Source organism: Tubulanus polymorphus, chromosome 7 (genome assembly GCF_964204645.1).
Source record: "Tubulanus polymorphus chromosome 7, tnTubPoly1.2, whole genome shotgun sequence".
In the NCBI taxonomy this organism is placed as follows: domain Eukaryota; kingdom Metazoa; phylum Nemertea; class Palaeonemertea; order Tubulaniformes; family Tubulanidae; genus Tubulanus; species Tubulanus polymorphus.
In genome coordinates, this window is record NC_134031.1 from 4,003,530 (window position 1) to 4,024,525 (window position 20,996).

Genomic DNA, 20,996 nt, shown 5'->3' on the forward strand with positions numbered 1-20,996 from the left:
TTCCTATCAAACGAAAGAAGCCCAGTATAAAGGAGGAAAAACTATACAAAGAAAGCTAGGCCGTTATCATAGTTGTCCACTGTTCGGGGTGCGTTTGGAATTTGTCTAGGCTCACACCTGCCACTCCATAATGTACAGAAATCTTCATCAGTATTATACAGATTATCACGGTACTGAGAAGCTGAGCATATAATTCTTGTTTTGGTCGAAATATCAAATTCATTGACAAAAACAAAATGGACATTAACACGTATACCAAATACTTAGAAATTACGAACAACACTCTCAAAGAAATATCAGTCAACCAAAAGCTTATCGAAGACTCAAAAACTGACTCGTTCTTGTTACTTATTCTTTGTCCAGATGCATCGTATATTTACAACATGAAAAATTGATTGAAGACGGGGTATACTGTACTTATTGGCAGCAAATAGAAGTGGAAGCTTTAGTTCTCAATTGTTTAATCACCAAGGCGTGGAAATTTCTGACTTCAAAATAGTTGTTCGTTGTTCGTTTAAGTGATATTTGTCTAACTACGCATCTGGTTATATTCTACTAGTCAAATATTATGGTCGAATGTCACCACACAAATACAAATGTGCATTATTCTATTGTCGTTATTAAAATGGTGAACGAAAAAAACTCGTTTTAGTAGATGCATTCGGGAGCTGAAATCAATGTTTTTCTTGCGAGTCGACAATCGTACGACCACGAGAGAAATCGGACTAATCGGACGCCGAAAAGAAAATACATTCTACATTTTCTAGAGTAGTACCAGACATTGTTATACCATCCATCAATAGAAAGAAAAACATTCCACATTTTCATCGATCCGATGAGAAAATTTTGCCTTAATTAGAAATCTCCCCAAAAAGCCATAAATAAATCCGCTTGAGTCGTAGTTTGGACGATTAATATGTTGACGACTTATTCAAACTGCAGAAAATGAAAATTGCAACTCGAAAATGACAAGAACGACTTATTAATGATGCGACTCAAGCACGTTTGACTTTATGATTTCGTCATTTAACCTTCGCATTTTTGCTCTTGCTCCATGGAACATTCCTACGTACGTTGTGGATGTTATTCAACAGATGTCTTAAATGGTCACGATGACGCAATGTCCCGAGAAGATATCGCACTCACACCTTTATTTGATTGAGATAATAGCTAAAATAGCAATAACACGTGAATAGGTGGCAATTTGCGAGACGCGCTAATAAAAAGTATCTCATGTTCATAATGTTTCTGTAGTTCCTATTCCGCATGAATTCAATGACGATGAACGCAATTTTAAAGGACATAAATTCAAGCTGATTCCAGATGATTATTGGTTATGATCAGGCAAAAGTGTATTTAAAGCGGCTGATGTTGAGTTACTACGGAACGGGCAGCCAACTGAAGACAAAGACAGAATATTTTTCTAGGTGGATGGTAAGTGGTATGACTTCGTCGTTATTTTTACAAAAAGTTGACAACAATTCAGATTTACCTTAAACTTTTCCTTGAAACTTGGCCCCGGACTCAAATCACGCTATTTTAAAATTCTGCCGCGTGAATCAAACCACGTTCTGATACCATTTTGTCTAAAACAACCAATATAACAACTTTGCATCACTCTAGATACCTCTTTTTAGGCTTTTTATGGTAGAAATTGTTCTATATACGGTGTTTGTTGCATATTTCCAGTTAACTATGTTCAATATCATTTCGTTGAGTATGCTTCTTGCCTCCGTATCAGGACATGGTAAGTCACATTTTGTGAATGTGAAAAGTTTGTTGGCTTTGGTAACGAATATCTTAATGACAAACCCTCTTTCAATAACAGCATTCATGCAGCATGGGTGGGGATGGAATCCAATGATGCTACGGAAGCAACAACCAATGACAAAAGTTGAAAAATGTAGGTTTAGTAATGTGGATGAATTTCTATCTTCATGAAGGAATTGACAGCCATATGAATAATTATTGATTAACTTTTTCAGGTTTCATATATGAACGACCTTGTAGACTAAGCACCGGACAGTGGTTCAGCGAAGGTGAAACGTGTTTCTTTGTGGGTCAGGATGCTAAAACATTTGACGATGCTGCAAGTGCATGTAAAGCTCAGACAGATGACGCCCATCTAGCTATCATAGACAACCCTTTACAAAACAGAGCAATAGCCGGTGAGTTTTATTTTAAGTCAATGAGTTATCTAAAGTCCATTTGATATGAATAGACAATCAACCTATTTGCACATGTACAATATAAGCCAACTGGCTTTCCCTAATTCCTCGCATAATTAATTGGTCTCAGTTTTTCTTGAATTATGTATCGATATGTAAACTTTTATGAAAATGAAAATCATATCATATCGTATCAATCCTTAGAATGTGTCTATATTCTCTAATCGTTTTCACGATAGCTGCTCTGAGGGCGTTCGGTATTGAATCGGCGATATTCGGATATCATTACCAGGAACAGGATCAGATATACGCTTATGGTGTAAGCTTACGTTAATTTACAATATTTTTCAATTCCGCTTTTACCTTCCATAACTTAGATAATTTGATCTTAACAATAAAGAAAGTGCACTGCTTTTACTTGTTTATTCATCAGGAAAATGACTTTACGAACTGGTACGACTCTGAACCTACTGACAGTAAGTACCATACATAACGAAGTAGCACCAATTCTTCATATATTCACAGACGTCTTTTCAATGAAGGTGGTGATAAGGGATGCGTGAGAATGTCCGAAGATCGTCCATACAATTGGTACGTTACGAGCTGCACTAATGTCGGTCCTTATATATGCGAAAGGCCCGGTAAGTCGGATGGGGAATATCACGGATAACGAACACGTTATTCACTGCAAACAAAATAATGTTCCATGTTCATCCCGTATAAAACCCACATGAATTCAAAAAATATGCGTACATCGGTTTCTTATAATAAATTACGTCTTAACCGCCTAAAACAAAAATCCTTTGTTTCCCGGTACGAGAATTATCTGTTTTTCCTACACGAGAAAACAGGTTGTTTTAAGTTTAATGTGTAAATTGATGTCGATGAAATAGTTTAATGGACTAACAGGACAGAATTTAGAAATTCGTAATAAACAGATTACTGAAGATAGCAACAAAATGTTTGTCTATTTCAGCCACACTCACGGATGCTCAAGGTAAAGACATTAAAAATGAATGATATTTTTGTGGAAGGGGAAACATACACGTATTACAAAATCTAGAAGAAAATTGAAAAAGTGAAAAGGGATTATTGTTGTTGGTTTTACTTTAATATATTTCGAAAGTCTTTAATGGAGGGGGCGGGCGAATCTTCGAATACAATTTAGAAAGTGTAACTTTTGTAAAATAGTGATAGATAGAAAAATCCATCGTGTCAATCACACAGGAATTAAGACTAATACATGCTATAATGAAAAAATACATGTAACACGAATCGTGAATTCAATGCATTTTGTGTACACGATTAGTGACATGCGATGGATGGGAAAGATATGGTAATAAGATGTTGAAGCAATTCAAAGAGGAAGATACACGACAGGATGCATCGGATAAATGTAAAGAAAACAACGGAAAATTAGCAGAAATACGTAGTTGGGATGAGCAAAAGTTTGTCGCAAGTAAGTTCCGGCAGTCGAAATACGAAAGTCGTAGTCGAAATACGAAACTGTTTGAATTTGGCAATCAAAATAGACGCTATATTGCGCTTTTGATCTAAAATTCTATTTCGATTTAAGAAGTGTAGTTACTATGCAGCGAATGAGATTACTGTTTTCTTTAGAAAATGCATTTAAATAAAGTATTTATGCTAGTAAATCATAATTTTGACACCAGGATGATAGATATAAATGGACCCAAATTTTGAATGTTAAGCAGAGTCTAGAACAAGCTCTCTGGTGCAGAATGAGAAATATTTTATAAGCTGCAGTGGACAAAACATAAAAGATTGCTGAAATATTGAACGCTCTATAATAAATTCTTTTAAAATAATAAAGACTTTTACTTGAATCCTACTGGTTGATCTGATACGGAAAGTACATCAAAATGAGTGTTGTTACAGATATTAAAAAATCTTATCTCATTTTATTCCATAGAGCTTTTAAGGACAGATAATGATCCCTACATCGGTTATCGTCGAACTGACTACGATTCATCACCGACTCTGATCTGGAACGTAAGTTTTCAATGGATTATTCTTCTGATACAAAAAGTCGGACCGCAATTTTTGGTATTTTCTTCATACACTTTCCATATCGATTTAGAAAAACGAATAGAATTTTCCCTTGAAAGATGATAAATTCATAGGCTATGCCCAATTCTTAACTTAGTCATGCTGATTAACACGCTATTATCTTACGTTACGCTTTTAGTCATTGTTCAAAAACCTTTTATCATATTGATAGATAGCCCAGCTGGCTGCTTTAGGAAAGTTTTCATTCAATTAACTGTTCAAAATGACGTCTTTTTTATCTTCTGAGTTATACATGTACATGCTTAAGTATACATTATGAAGGCTTATACTTATGAAGGCTAAGTTGGTCGCATATTTTGTACTATGTTTATCCTAGGAACTGCGGGTCATGCTTGTATCGGTACTCTTTTCTACTAAGCCGTAAAAGACAAAATGTCTATCTTCAGCATTGTGAGAGCTACAGCGGCGTTGTCTTGCAGTCGTCTCTTGCGAAAGTGCACAGATTTTGAATGATTTCTCGCAAACTAAGCTTACGATTCAATTCCCACAATTCAACGACCAACTCCCCATAGCTCATAATCTTCGTTCATTCTTCCATAACGCCAACTGTCAAATTATCACCTACACTGCTTTTATATCATAGATTGTAAATATTTCACAATGTCATTTATTGATCGTTCTGTTTCATTTGAAGGATAATGATGTCTTTACGAACTGGGGTCCGGGAGGTGAGGTTACCCCTACAGTGGCAGCTGGGGAGAAATACTGCACCGCTATCAACAACGATGGCAGCTGGAAAGTGGTAGAATGCGCTCAGACCGCTCTTCCATTTATCTGTTCAACGAAAATCTAAACAATTCGTTGGAAACGTGGATGAATTCTGTGAAATTTTATACGTAATCAGAAATAAAATTCCTTTATTTGAATACAGAAATCTTCTCCAATCGTCGAGGTACACGAATTGTGGATCTGACATTTTTGTAAAGGTGTGGTTAATCGGGCATGCAGACATATTCAGCCGTATACTGAAACAAGGATAATGAAGAAAAGAAATATTGCCAAGAGAGTTTAATGTGTTCCTTAAAAATGCCATAGCGAATATTTTTGCATAGAAAAAAGAATAGCAATAACAATTTAAAACTTGCGCGCACGTGTTGCCAACTATTTCTATTGTCGGAATCCGTATCTCCTTGTTAGAATATGTGAATAAACATCAATTTCACGTGTACGAAATGTCGATGATAACAATTTCAGATTGAGAAATATAAATTAAAGCTGATTTCGCATTCAGTCATCATCTGAAAAAGGTATATATAAAGCAGCTGTTCAATTGCTGTAAGAAAAGGCAACTGAAGACAAACATACAATTATTTTTCTAGGTAAATGATGAGTGGTAGGATTACCTCGTTATATATATGCGAATTTTATTATTTCTTCAACAAGTCATGGAACTCAAAGGTTAGTTTAAGTTGACCAGTGGATCACTGACATGGTGACTATCAAAGCTGCATTTATATCATGGTATCTGTGCTAGGTTATTGGAACTTTTGAGGAACTGACCACAGACAACCGTCCGATAAATGCCGTGGCAACAAGTTTGAATGTCAGTATCAACTGGTTATCTCAAACCAACTTTTGCGCAAGGTACCTGGCGGTCATGAATTAAAGTAAATTTACTGGTTCAATTTCAATTGATGATATATAACTGGAAGTACCAAAGTCTGGACGGGCATCACTGTTTTATCACCCTACATGAGTTTATTCCACGCGAATTGAAAGTAATGGACTTTTTTATATAAAACATTAGATTTCTGATAGGAATCAGTGTACTGCCATTTTTCCCAAAAATCGCCAATCTACGAACTCAATATAATTGCACGATGTCCCGTTTCATAGGTCAACATACACTTCCAAAATTAGCAATTATGCTGTATAGTGTCCCTATCTTGCATATTTACAGCTACGTTACTATGATTATTACCGTATTGTTGAGCATTCTTCTTACCTCCGTATCAGGACATGGTAAGTCACATTTGTACAATTTACGAACATATGTTGACCTTTGTATGATTATCTTTATCTATGAAAAATGTCCTCAATCGTAGGATACATGCCATTTGGATGGGGATGGAATCCGATGATGCGACAGCAACCGATGACAAAAGTCGAAAAATGTAGGTTTAGAAAGAACGAGAATAAAGTGACCAGTTAATTTCTATATTTATGAAGGAATGGACAGCATTATGACTTATGATTTGTTTGACTATTTTCAGGTTTCATATATGAACGACCTTGTATACTCAGCACTGGACAGTGGTTCAGCGAAGGCGATACCTGTTTCTTTGTGGGTGAAGATGCTAAAAAATTTGACGAAGCCGCAAGTGCGTGTAAAGCTCAGACTATTGATGCCCATTTAGCTAAACAACCCTTTACAAAATAGGGCAATAGCCGGTGAGTCTTTAAGTTAATGAGATAAGTCCATTTGATATGAGTAGACTAACCAATCTGCACGTCATAGAAGAAAAACATCTTAGAATGTGTCTATCTCCTCCAATCGTTTTCAAAATAGCTGCTCTGAAGGCGTTCGGTATTGAATCGGCGATATTCGGATATCATTACCAGGAACAGGATCAGATATACGCTTATGGTGTAAGCTTACGTTGATTTACAATATTTTTCAATTCCGCTTTTACCTATATGTAATCCATAGCTTAGATAATGTTATAATGTTGTCATCAAAGAGAAAGCAAATTTTACCGTCATTATACTTATTCATTCATCAGGAAAATGACTTTACGAACTGGTACTGGAATGGCGAACCTTCTAACAGTGAGTACCACACATAACGAAGTAGAACCAATTCTTCATGTATCGTCAAAACCGTGACACATTCCTATTAATTTTAGATAATGATGAGGGATGTGTGATTATGTCGGTCGATCGTCCATTTTACTGGTGGGATCGGCCCTGTACTGATTCCTTTCCTTATTTATGCGAAAGACCCGGTAAGTGAGATAAGCAACATTCAGTGTCACCACGCAATGGTGAACGGATGTTTCATATACTTTCTGTATAGGAATCACATGAAATGAGTGGATAGCGGTTACTTATAATGGATTCTTTCACGGAAAAAAAGAATATTCTAAGACAGTTTGATTTTGGAATTGATGTTGTACAGGACAGGGTTTAGAAATTCGTAAAAAAAACGGATTACCGAAGATAATAATAATAATAATAATATTTATTTACAGTCCGTTACATAAAATATCTCAACAGACTTTACAAATTGACAATAACATAAGACAATTGACAGATATATAAAATATTACCCAATAAAATAGATATTTAATTTCAAACGGTTGCTTCAAGTAAAATCATTTGTAGTGCTGATTAAATAGGTGCGTTTTCAATTGCGAGGTAAAACTATTAAGGGAAGATAAATCGCGCATCGACTGTGGCAAAGCATTCCAAAGGCGGGGGGCTACCACCGCAAAAGCTCGAGAGCCATAAAATTCTTGGCGGTATCTCGGTTCAAATAATTTAGTTGCCACGGTCGAGCGCGTGTGTCTGGAAGGTGTAAGAGTGGTTAAAACAGACGAAAGATAGGCTGGTACTTGGTCATGCAAAATTTTAAAAGTTAACAGGAGAATTTTGTATTCAATGCGCGATTGAACAGGGAGCCAATGTAGTTCATACAGTATAGGAGTGATATGCTCGTGCTTCTTAGTTAGAGTGACTAGGCGTGCGGCAGAATTTTGAAGCATTTGTAGGCGAGAAATATAACAATTCGGAAGACCGTAGAGAAGACTATTACAGTAATCTAATTTGGAAGATATAAAAGCGTGAATCAATCTTTCGGTGCTAGTGCGATCTAAAAACTTGCGTATTTTACCAATGCGATGCAGGGAGTAAGAAATCGATCTACAGACGTAAGATATATGACAAGACATGGTAAAATTATGATCGAAATAAAAGCCAAGATCTCTGACTGACTGACAAGTAGCTATACTGTCATCTCCTATTCTAATACTTGATAGCTTGTCTCCCTTACGAAATTTTGACGTAAAATGTATAACCTCTGTCTTACTATCATTAAAAACAAGTCTATTGCACTTCAACCATTCCTTTATTTCGTCAACACACTTCTCAACTCTTGATTTAGAAGCTGCACAACTCTTGCAGACGAAATAAATCTGGGTATCATCGGCATATAACATTAAGTCGAGTTTATGTTTAATAATAATTTCTTCGATTGGTGCAAGATATAAACTGAAAAGTGTAGGGCCTAGTACACTCCCTTGAGGTACACCACACATGAGTTTAACATTTTGAGATGACGATCTGTCAATCACAACACGCTGATACCTATTTTCTAAATATGACCTAAACCATTCTAAAGGAACATCTTTCACTCAATACCGATTCTGTAATCTATTCAATAGAATACCGTGATCTATGGTGTCAAAAGCCGCAGTTAGATCTAATAAGACGAGCACTACTTCATCGTGATTATCAAGAGCTAACAAAATATCATTGTGTACTTTTTAAACTGCCGTTTCGGTGCTATGGAACTTCCTATAGGCAGACTGAAATGTTGAGAAGAGGTTATTATCAGATAAATACTGACTCAAATCATTCAATACATGCCGCTCTATAGCTTTACTGATAAAAGGTAGATTAGAGACAGGTCGATAGTTACATAAAACATTTGAATTAAGACCTGGCTTTTTCAACAATGGCCTGACTGTTGCTATTTTGAAAGAGTCAGGAACTGTGCCCTCAGTGAGGGACAAGTTAAAAATATCGACTAACTTTGGTAAAACTTCAGGTAAACATTGTTTTAGAAAAGTAGTGGGAATCGGATCAATTGAACATGACTTATTGGTCATTGAAGTGATAATGTCGTTGAGAGACTTTTCAGTAACCGTACTAAAACTATTGAAGGAATGACCAAGATCTATAAAAGGAAACCGAGGGAGTGGTACATCAATAAAAGAATCACATAGTTTGCCAATTTTCACAACAAAAAAATCAGAAAATCGATTAGCCAGTTCTTTGGGATTGCTGTACTCTGGCAGCGCGGAAATTACAGACTTCTTATCACTTGTCCATTCATCGACAAGGGTGAATAACTTTCTCTGATCGTTTCAGTCTGCTATCCGACTGCGATGATAGGATCTTGAGGCTTCATGCAACAAACTATGGTACTCAATCCGATTGGCATGATAAATCTGTTTATCGACCTCTAATTTAGATGAGATCCACTTCCGTTCGTGGCTACGTAAAACACGCCTAGCAGCCTGGAGATAACGGAATGTTGGTCTATTTCAGCCACACTCACGGATCCTAAAGGTAAAAACATAAAAATGAATGATATTTTTGTGGAGGGGTATACAAACGAATATATTACGAATTTTAAAGAAAATTGAAAACGCGCAAAAGGATTATTTTTGTTGGTTTAATTAAACAAGATTTCTTTAGTGCAAGGGGGGGTATTCTTCAATACACGTAACGAAAGTCGTTAATGCAATGCATTTTGTGTACTTGATTAGAGACATGCGATGGATGGGAGAGATATGGTAATAAGATGTTCAAGCATTTCACAGACGAAGTTACAAGACAAGTTGCATCTGATAAATGTAAAGAAAACAACGGAAAAATAGCAGAAATACGTAGTTGGCATGAGCAAAAATTTGTCGCGAGTAAGTTCTGTCGGTGAGGTAATTTGTGTACTTCAATTACGAATTGAAATGATTGGGTCATTCGGACTCGTAGTTCAAATACCGGCCTGCTTAAATTTGTCAATCAAAATAGGCGCTACATTGCGTATTATCGGTTAATCAATACTCGATACTGGTACTCGAATGATCGGCTAAATCTTACTGCTTACGAAACCTAATCTAAAATGCAATTTTGATTTATGATTTGTAATTTCTATGGAGTGAATAATATTACTGTTTTCTCAAATAGGAAGTGTTTTCGTTGCCATCATCTATCCTCGTAACATTTAGGATATTAAAGTTTTATTTCTTTTTTTCCATAGCTGTTTTAAGGTCATCATTAAAATCTTTCATCGGTTATCATCGAGTTGACTTCGATACTTCACCGACTCTGATCTGGAACGTAAGTTTTGCAATGGATTATTCTTCTGATACAAAAGTCAGATCACTTGGGACCGTATTACCGTAAGGTTTTGGTATTTTCTTTGTATGATTTACATACCGATTTAAAAATGATGAATGATATTTCTCCTCGATAAATTAGAATTCCATGCGATAGTAAGTTTAAAACCCACTACCCCACAAAATCTAAAAGATAAAAATCGAATTTCATTTATCAAGAATTAACATTAGAATGCACGACTGTGAGATTGTTGACATTCGCAATGTCATTTATTGATTGCTGTATTTCATTTGAAGGATGGTGATGTCTTTACGAACTGGGGTCCGGGAGGTGAGGTTGCCCCAGCAGTGGCAGCTGCGGAGAAATACTGCACCGCTATTAACAATGATGGCAGCTGGAAAGTGGTAGAATGCGCTCAGACCGCTCATCCATTTATCTGTTCGAAGAAAAACTGAGCAATTCGTTAGAAATATACATGCATTTTGTGAAATTTCATATGTATTATCAGTAATAAAATACCTTTACTTGAATGCAGAAATCTTCTCCAATTGTTTTTGTATTTTGTGGCTCAGACATTTTTGTAAAATATTCGTCCAGATAATTGGTAGCTTAGTCGGACACTATGCACAATTCAGACATATCCAATCATATACTGCAGCACGGACATTCAAGAAAAGAAGCGTTGAAAATTCCAAAATAATTTACGCAAGGTGTTAGAAAACTATAACCTATGTTACAGTTTTGCAGAGCGATTCACGACACGTTCACAAATCCCTCCTCTCCCACGGGTGACAAGTGCCCTATTTTGACATTCTTAGTCTCCCAGGTGACGAAAGTATTTGGATACTCAGAGACTGTAGATTTGCCCCCATTTGGATATTCTAGTGGGTTCTGACGATTTACCCGGTCCTGAGTGTTTGGTTCGGCGGCGCTTGGCTCTGGTAGTATAGCCTACGCGTGCACTGATAGCTCACGATCACACGGGGACGGTTTGGCCCTGGCCGAATTGGCACGGATCAGGCCAAATTTGGTCCGACTGAAAACATCGGACCAGGCCCGAGTTGATTTTTAGCGCGAGACAAATGATTGCGTTTGAATTGTAACTGGTTCCGGAAATGACTCACTTTGCTTTGTATGAGCTTTGTTTAGTATGGAGCAAGTGGTTTACGTATGAGTGCGCTCTCAAATAGGGCACGGGCCAAATTTGGCTCAGGCCTGACTCATGCCAGTTTGGTCCGTGTGATCGTAGCTTATATCACTAGCTTAACTTTACTTTATTTGATAAACTCTTGGTCTTAATACAGAGACAATCACTTGCTACGATCACCTTTATGTGGTTTGTTATGATAAGTTGATTCAAAAGTTTCGTTGAAATCACTAGATAAATTCTGTTTTTATTGCTGTTTTAATTATGAATATGAATATACGGATATAGTACATTATTCCTCGGGCATGTACACCCCTGCCATTTTACCTCTGGCATTAAACCGTATACCCAAGCTGCATCGTTGATGACGAAAATTTTGTTGAGACTGAAATTGTTGTGGCATATGTCCCACATTTGTTCTCTTTTTATGGATAATTTCTGGGCTGAACTCGTCATTTCTCAGTTCATTGTGGATATTCAGAAATAAACAGATGCTTCAAATGCTCAATTTAACGGCCGGTCAATTATAATAAAGTGAAGCGCGAAGATATTTCACCCACATTTTTTTCTTGAATAGAATAGAGAATGGCAATAACAATTTAAAAAGCTGCACGTGTTGATAACATTTTTATTGTCTGATTTCCGTATCTCCTTGTTAGAATACGTGAATAAACATCAATTTCACGTGAACGAAATGACGATAAAAACAATTTTAGATTGAGAATATGAATTTCAGCTGATTCCGCATTTAGTCATCATCTGAAAAAGGTATATATAAAGCAGCTGTTCAGTTGCTGTAAGAAGAGGCAGCCAACCGCAGACAAACACAAATATTTGTGCCAAGTAAATGATAAGTGGTCGTTATATATATGCGAATTTCATCGTATCTTCAACGAGTGTCGGAAATCAAAGGTTAGTTTAAGTTGACCAGTGGATTTCGGACATGGTGGTGACTATTAAAAAAACATTTATCATCATGGTATTTGTGCCAGGTTATTGGAACTTTTGAGCAACTGACCACAGATAACCAACCGATGAATGCCGTGGTAACAGTTTTTATTGTCAGCATCAACCTCAAACCAACTTTTGAGCGAGGTCCCTGCTGTTTATAGCGTTTAAATCAAAGCCAATCTCCTTGTTCATTTTCATTACTTACTAATTACTTACTTAATCTTTCATTAGTTATCATAACACGATTAATTCTAAATGGACCTTTTAGCATGGAACTACAACCGCGCCATTTTGAAACTACATGTATGCTAAATGTTTGTCAAATAAACTGTGAACTGTATACCCGAGGCTGCCACAGTAAAACATTAAATAATTTCTGATAGGAATCAAATCAGTCTACTGCCATCTAGTAAATTAGTATAAATGCACATGTCACGTTTCATAGCCCTTCATACACTTCCAAAATTTGCAATTATACTATGTAGTGTCCCTATCTTGCATATTACAGCTACGTTACTATGATTATTACCATATTGTTGAGCATTCTTCTTCCCTCCGTATCAGGACATGGTATGTCACAATTTTACATATTATTACGATTTTACGAACATTGGCTTTTGTGTGATTATAGATTGGATATCAAAAATACCCTCTTTCAATGATAGGATACATGCCGTATGGATGGGGATGGAATCCGATGATGCGACAGCAGCCGATGACAAAAGTTGAACAATGTATGATAAGAAAAAAAGCGAGGATAAGTGACAAGCTAATTTCTAGATTTTCATTAAGAAATGCATGGATATGGATAATTACTGATTAACTTTTCAGGTTTAGTGTACGAACGGCCTTGTAGACTCAGCACCGGACAGTGGTTCAGCGAAGGCGATACCTGTTTCTTTGTGGGTGAAGATGCTAAAAAATCCGACGAAGCCGCGAGTGCATGTAAAGCTCAGACTATTGATGCCCATTTAGCTATCATAAACAACCCTTTACAAAATAGGGCAATAGCCGGTGAGTTTAGAATTAATGATATTGCAATATAAGTAAACAATATTATATACCGGTAACCTATCTGCACATAGAAAAATCCTTAGAATGTGTCTATATTCTCTAATCGTTTTCTTAATAGCTGCTCTGAGGGCGTTCGGTATTGAATCGGCGATATTCGGATATCATTACCAGGAAAAGGATCAGATATACGCTTATGGTGTAAGCTTACGTTGATTTATGATATTTCCCAATTCCGCTTTCATCTATATGTAATCCATACCTTAGATAATGTGATTTGCTATAATGTTGTCAATAACCATAAAGAAAGTTTATCGTTATACTTATTTATTCATCAGGAAAATGACTTTACGAACTGGTACGACCAGGGAGAACCTTCTAACGGTAAGTACCATACATAACGAAGTAGAACCAATTCTTCATATGTTGTCAAAATCGTGATGCATTCTTATTAATTCTAGGGAATGATGAGGGATGTGTGATTATGTCTTACCCTCTCCCATTCTTCTGGTGGGATCGAAGCTGCACTGATACCCATCCTTTTATATGCGAAAGACCCGGTAAGTCGGATGACGAACATCGCGGATAACGTGCACGTTATTCAGTGTGTGCGGACAACCCCGCTCTTACATTGTTAAATGCGAAAATGGCGCGGTAAGGCGCAATATGTGGCGTCTTGGCCGCGGATGAAATTAGTGACCACACTCATCCCATCGAGGTAGATAATGATTCTGGGGGGTACGTAGTGTGATCACGCAATGGTAAAGGGATGTTTCATTTACTGTTCGTATAAGAATGTTATGTATTCAAGAAATGTGCGGATAGCGGTTACTTATAAATGATTCAGTCTCGAGGCCTAAGACGAAAACACTATGTTTTCTTGTGTGTGAATATTCTGTTTTTCTTTCACGAGAAAACAGAATATTCTATGTTTGATTTTGTAATTGATGTTGATGAAATAGAATAACAGGACAGGGTTTAGAAATTAGTAATAATCAGATTACTGAATATAACGGAATGTTTGTCTATTTCAGCCACACTCACGGATCCTAAAGGTAATCATGTATTTGAAAATCATTGATATTTTTGTTGAATGAAGGGTACACACACGTATTGCAAAAATGAAATGAAAATGGGCAAAAGGATTACGGTTGTATGTTTATGATTTCATTAGTCGTTACATATATCGTAGAGAGGGCTTGGATATCTTCGATACGATTTAGAAAGTATCTCTTCCGTAAGATGATGGTTGATAGATAAGTCTATCGCGTCGGTCATATGTGATTACATCAAAACTAAATCGTTTATTCCATTTAACTATTAGTGACATGCGATGGGTGGCGAAGATATGGTAATAAGATGTTCAAGCAATTCACCGAAAAAGTTGTACGACAAGTTGCAGCGGATAAATGTAAAGCAATCAACGGAAAATTAGCAGAAATACGTAGTTGGGACGAGCAAAGATTTGTCGGAGGTAAGTTCCGTCGGTGAGGTAATTTGAGATAAAATGATAATACAATAGCATACTGAAGTTATGACAATGTCATAATGAGTCCAAATACAAAAATGTTTATATTTGAAAATCAAAATAGGCACCAGGTTTTTTGTTTTAATCAATACTCGATACTGGTACACCGAGTTATCGGCTATCTTACTACATGCGAAACCTAATCTAAAATCCATTTACTTCCTATGAGGAAGTAAATTCGGAACATTTCGAATCATCGAACATATTGAAATTGTATCTAATTTTTCCATAGAACTTTCGAGGTCATCATCGAAATCTTACATCGGTTTTCATCGAATTGACTTCGATACTTCACCAACCTTTATCTGGAACGTAAGTATTCAATAGATTATTCTTCTGATATATACAAAAAGTCGGATCACGGGACCGTTATATTAGTCCGAGTTGTCGTATCTCCGGAACGTATTTCTGGAACGGTATAGTTTTCAATGGATTTTTTCTTCTGATACAAAAATGGAAAATTATGAATACGTTCACAATGTCATTTATTGATTGATGTGTTTCATTTGAAGGATGGTGATGTCTTTACGAACTGGGGTCCGGGAGGTGAGGTTGCCCCAGCAGTGGCAGCTGCGGAGAAATACTGCACCGCTATTAACAATGATGGCAGCTGGAAAGTGGTAGAATGCGCTCAGACCGCTCATCCATTTATCTGCTCGAAGAAAAACTAAGCAATTCATTCGAAAAATATAGAAGCATTTTGTGAAATTTACTATGTAATGAGAATAGAATTCTTTTATTTGAATGCAGAAATCTTCAGATCGTATACATCTTTGTAGTCTACGAGCCCTCATTTAAACACGATACCCATAGGCCTACACATTGTTTGATGTTTAAACTAACGTCTTTGTGGTTCGAAATTTAGGGGAGTAAAAAATCAAATATTAAAGAAGAAGTCAAGAAAAAATAGCGATTTTTCTTTTAATAGCGAATTTTTCTATCTGACAAAAATGAGAGGTTAAACCAAATACCTAATAAAAATTAGCGAGCCGTTCGGTCAAAAGGACGGCCTACATCGACTGGCCGCAGTACCTGGGGGAGGCCTAACTAATAGTACCTATTCAAAAACTCCTGATTATGGCCCCTGTGAGCTCAAGGAAACATTTTCGGATTTAACGTTATTTTCTCGTTATCTGTGGGATTTTCTACATGGCACCAGTCTTATCACACTTTTAGTATGTTTCATTCTGTTTGAAGAAACCAACTGACGCGGGCGATCGTGGAGTCCCATTTTCATATTGTAAGACATTTTCCGCGCCCGCACTCCGCAGATAGAAAAGAAGACTAAGAAGAACAATTTTCCTGGACGTTCTGACGAAAAGAGAACTTGAACCAAACATGTTTTCGTATTTTGGAGTCGTGGAGAAAAATAAAGGTAGCAAAAAATAGCTTTAGTAGCGCTACTTATCCGTCCGCAGCGAATAACATAAGTCGATTCCGTGTCTCCCTCGATATGGATGCCCTGGTTGGCGTAATGTCGGAACTTGGAATAGTCGGAGCTACCCCTTTCTTTAGCCGCCTGTAGGTGGTGGTAAAGTCGAGAACTGTCAAAACTGCGAAGTTTCGTTTCATCATCCCATCGCACGATTATTTTATTTTCCAAGTCAGAACTGCTCTCACAAACGTTGTCGCGATTAACAGAATTGTTAAGGCCCCACTGGGGTGGTGTCAGAAAGGGCCTTCTTGGAAGTGGTGGCAACAGGTCTTCCACTACTGCTGCTGCGGGCATGGCGAGATTAGTAAACTACGCGAGGCGAGTCGTCCAGAATTTTGTCGATCGAGCGCCGCCACTAATTAATAAAGTCGGCAGAGGAGGCCAGCAAAATTTTCGTCATGAATTTCAACACTCACGACCCGTTGCCCAGCCGACGAAATTTTCGCACGTGTATCAGAAATTTGCACGAAAATCGATGGCATCCGAGCTACGCCGCAAGTATGTTCCCGCCGGGCTCGCCGGTTCAATTTTCAGAGCCGGATTACGCCCAATAACGGCTTTCGGATTCGTTGGAGTTGCATTGGCTGGAACTGATACTGGTTGGCACAGACGCACAACCGAACAGGAAGATATCTGTAATATCATACAGGTACGTATTACAAAACTTGATAGAAAATTTTCAAAGAATAAAATGATCCAAGTTTAACATTTCCATGGCATCTATCATGTATCGCGGTGTTTAATCCACCCATCCTATTGCCCCAACCCCACAATGGGTTTCATCCATGTAAAGTTAATTATAGATTCAGTTAAAATCCCTGCTTAAGATGACAGGACCTGTTTAGATATCGATCTAACGATACACTGTACTGTGAGGTAGATGCAATATGGTAGTGCATCCATCATACATTGCACTGTGGTGTAATTTTCAAATTTTTATGGCAATATCAGGTCGGACTGAAAGGGTTACGCTAAAAATGCTGAGGTACTGGAAAGCACTCTTATGCTGTGATTTTTAAAATTCTACATTTCCAGGACATTTTCAAGCGTCACGATTCTTCTTTGGAAACTGAATCGCAATTATCTGACGGAGCACGGCCCGCGAAAGTTGAGGACTTCGATTTCGGCAACATCATCGGTAAAGGTTGTAACGCAGTCGTTCACGAGGCAAAGCTCAACAGGACACTCGATGAGTCGGATGAAGATGGCGTTCTCGATCTACCGCCAGTTGAGTTCAGCGTAGAAGAAGATATCGCAGAAAACGAAGATAGCTTCGTTGTCTTAGATGATGGTTTTCTGGTTGACGGGCGTGATAGCGAGGACAGCTTTATCGTACTGGATGATAGCGACGATCTACCAGAGAAAGATGATGTAAAACCTAAAACTTCTGATGATGAAAATGGATTTTTGGATGACGATTGCGATGACAGCTTTATAATACTGAATGATACTAGTAATGATAGTATTGTTCCAACGGAGTTGTCTTCGAATGAATCGACGAATCATTCATTCTACGGCGATGAAGGGCAATTATCAGGTAGGACACTGACCTGATTCAAAAAGCTTGCTGAAAAATGGTTCCTCATTTAGATGATAAGTAGCTTTTGGCAAAACGGTCTGTTTTCCAGATAAAAAAGAAGCACCAGATTTTCGTCCTTCGGGAAATTTCGATCTAGCTGTGAAGATTATTTTCAACTACGAGGCCGAATCATGTTGGAATGATATCGTGGCCAGTTTCGAGAAAGAGGCCCTTCCGGTTCGCGCTATTGATTCGAGACTGGAAGAAATGTGGCACAACAGGTGAGGATAAGTCATTATTCGAAACATGATCATGATCATCTGAAGATATACTTCAGGCCAGGGGTGGATTTAAGAGGAAGGTGCACACCCCAACTTGTCAAGTTATTTTATGGGAAAATGAAAAATATTTCACTGATAACTACAGGTTAAATCCATTTTCTCGTTCTCTGTATTTCCAAAAATGTTTTCCGATGAGCTTTCTTTGAATTAGACCCTGGATCCGCCCCTGCACTTCACATGAATGTTTCTAACTAATCAGTGCGTATTTGATATACATTTTTACAGGCATCGGTGTAAAATGAAACGTTTACCGCCACATCCGAATATCGTTGCCATGCCGATGATGTTCGTCGACGACGTGCCTCTTTTGAACGGAGCCGAATCGGAATATCCGCTTGCGTTGCCTGTAAAACTTAATCCGGACGGATACGGCAGAAATCAGACTATGTTTCTCGTCATGAAAAAGTATGTACAGATTGTTAGTCAAGACATAATAGACATGGTATGGGTTGCCTCGAGAATATTCTAATCACATTATTTAGAGCCTTTATTATCCCTACTGTTTGGCGTTGATTATATAAACTTTGTTTACATAATCAACCGATTCAAAATGCCTGTTGTGTTAACTTTGTTTCTGGTTATTATGTGTAATGGATTTGTCTAGGAAATATGCCGGGAAACGACGAAGTATGATTTTGAATTGTAGGTACGATTACACATTGCGGGAGTATCTAGCCAATCATGATTTGGATTATGAACAATCAACATTTCTATTCGCTCAGCTGCTTGAAGGGCTACTTCACCTGCACAAACACCGGGTGGCGCATCGAGACCTCAAAAGTAATAATGTTCTGATTCACCGTCAGAAAGGTTTGTTTTTCGAAATTTCATTGAAAGAAATATGGAACTAAGATAGTTGCTAAGGTTAATACTTTACGGTTTTCATGGACTTGTTTTGTAGACGAAGCTGAGTTAGTTATCTGTGATTTTGGTAGTTGTTTATCGGAAGGTCGGTTGAAGATACCATACAATTCTTCGGAAGTTAGTAAAGGTGGAAATGCAGCACTTATGGCTCCCGAGGTAGGTTAACATGGTGACTACTCTCTTTCGACTTGGATCTTTACCAGAGAAATTTGATAGCAGCTTATATGAAAGAGAATATCGGGTACCAAACTTTTTAGATTTAATACCCCAAAACTGTTTTGTTAATCAATTAGTAGAGCTGAAGGGAGGGCTTCCTGGTATTTGTTTCATTAGAATAGTGACATCGCATGTACTCACATGGTTGACTTTTTCATTTTTGGATCCATGTACCGGTATCTCCTTGGATGAAATCAATGTATTTCTATGCAGTCCCTCTGTAGTTATGTCTATGGATTATGCTGTAGATTGCCAAAGCAGAGCCTGGACCGAAGTCTTTTCTCGACTATGACAAAGCTGATGTTTGGGCGGCTGGAACATTGGCGTACGAGATTTACGGCTTACCAAACCCGATCTACCGTAAACTGTCTAATAAAACATGCAAGACAACCGACCTGCCAGATTTACCAGGTAGACCAACATTGCCATGAATGATGAATTCTCTTATGAGGTCTATACTCGTTACTGAAAATATGTTTTCATGGATTTAAGATACAGTTCCGGAAATTGTGAAAAAAGTGATAAACCTTATGCTACAGCCAGAACCAGAACAGGTTCGTAGAATGGAACAACTTGAGATATTTTCTAAAACTCAGTTTACAGCATAAGACTACCCGATGTACCAACAGTAGTCTCTCAACTTCCCATGAAAAATCCCTGCTAAATAGGCTACATTAAACTCTCATTGAATGAAGCCAGTTACGATTTACATCAATAGGCTACAATATTTTGTATTCCATACTATAAATGGACTTCAAAATGTCAAGGTTATGACATAGTTCACCATTGGTATTAATTCAGTATCAATCTACAGCTCTGCCTGGACCCAGACCTCTCAGACATGCAATACATCGTTCCAATTATATTTTGGCAAGGCTTCAGCACTTCACATTACCTCAGATATTTTTGATTGAAAATGAACGTACTACTACGTAATTTTATCACCACACTTACAAACAGTGATTGCCAGGCTGCAGATTTGATACCTCTGTTACAGGTTTTAAATAGCTTGCATTTGATTTCAGCGTGTTTCACCCCTGCAAGCTGTGAACATGTTACAAATCATTTTATGGGGACCGGACTCATGGCGAAAACCCGGAGCCGAACCACCGACCCGTACTGAAATTTTAAGCTGGTTAATGATCCTCGCGGCGGACGCTATCATGTCGAGGTTACGTTCATCTGGTTGTATCGTGAAGAACTCAGTCGGTTATCAACTCAAACAGCTCTTCCTGATGAGAGCAGATATCGTAGATATCACAGAGGCTGTTTACCTTTTACAAGACGAGGATTGAAGAAATGTCTCCGAGAAACTATCACTATAAATCTGTCACAATGTTAAACATTGTTTGGATGTGCTTTACTAGGATTCTCTACTTGTTTCGGGTCTGTGTTAGTTCATGTAAAAACTTTTAAGTTTCTTCTGCTTTTAAAAATTGAAAATACAGTCAATTTTTTATTGGCTGTTTTTCTGGAGGTTGACTATTTAATTTCAATTGAGTAAAGTTAGAATTGGTCTATGAAACTGACCCCCAGAATGTAGATCAATATAAATTGGTTGAAAATGAATTATTATTATACCTGGGGAATATTTGGAAATAAAATTTAAATATATGCTTGCGATTGATATAAGTTTTCTTTCTTTGTACTTTTGATTACAAC

The 20,996-nt window shown here is 37.4% G+C and overlaps 3 protein-coding genes across 4 annotated transcripts; all 3 read left to right on the forward strand.

The window, feature by feature from the left end:
* The first annotated feature begins 12,922 nt into the window (after positions 1-12,922).
* LOC141908518 (uncharacterized) lies at positions 12,923-13,913 on the forward strand. The gene is made up of 5 exons (XM_074798613.1): positions 12,923-12,990; positions 13,086-13,154; positions 13,252-13,434; positions 13,553-13,632; positions 13,893-13,913. Exons 1-5 carry the CDS (start codon positions 12,939-12,941, stop codon positions 13,911-13,913), a joined length of 405 nt encoding a protein of 134 aa, XP_074654714.1. The 5' UTR covers positions 12,923-12,938.
* A 158-nt stretch (positions 13,914-14,071) lies between these two features.
* LOC141909068 (brevican core protein-like) lies at positions 14,072-15,704 on the forward strand. Of its 2 annotated transcripts, none has more exons than XM_074799407.1 (5): positions 14,072-14,169; positions 14,466-14,486; positions 14,756-14,905; positions 15,192-15,271; positions 15,472-15,704. In XM_074799407.1, exons 1-5 carry the CDS (start codon positions 14,157-14,159, stop codon positions 15,628-15,630), a joined length of 423 nt encoding a protein of 140 aa, XP_074655508.1. In that variant the 5' UTR covers positions 14,072-14,156; the 3' UTR covers positions 15,631-15,704. The 2 variants fall into 2 exon arrangements, with proteins under 2 accessions (XP_074655508.1, XP_074655509.1); XM_074799408.1 differs by having other exon boundaries at positions 14,084-14,149.
* A 789-nt stretch (positions 15,705-16,493) lies between these two features.
* LOC141908614 (serine/threonine-protein kinase Pink1, mitochondrial-like) lies at positions 16,494-20,967 on the forward strand. Its single transcript, XM_074798716.1, has 9 exons — positions 16,494-17,043; positions 17,430-17,931; positions 18,023-18,194; positions 18,480-18,659; positions 18,901-19,064; positions 19,156-19,274; positions 19,583-19,745; positions 19,827-19,888; positions 20,360-20,967. The coding sequence occupies exons 1-9, from the start codon at positions 16,687-16,689 to the stop codon at positions 20,627-20,629; spliced, it is 1,989 nt and encodes a 662-aa protein (XP_074654817.1). The 5' UTR covers positions 16,494-16,686; the 3' UTR covers positions 20,630-20,967.
* The last annotated feature ends 29 nt before the right edge of the window (positions 20,968-20,996 follow it).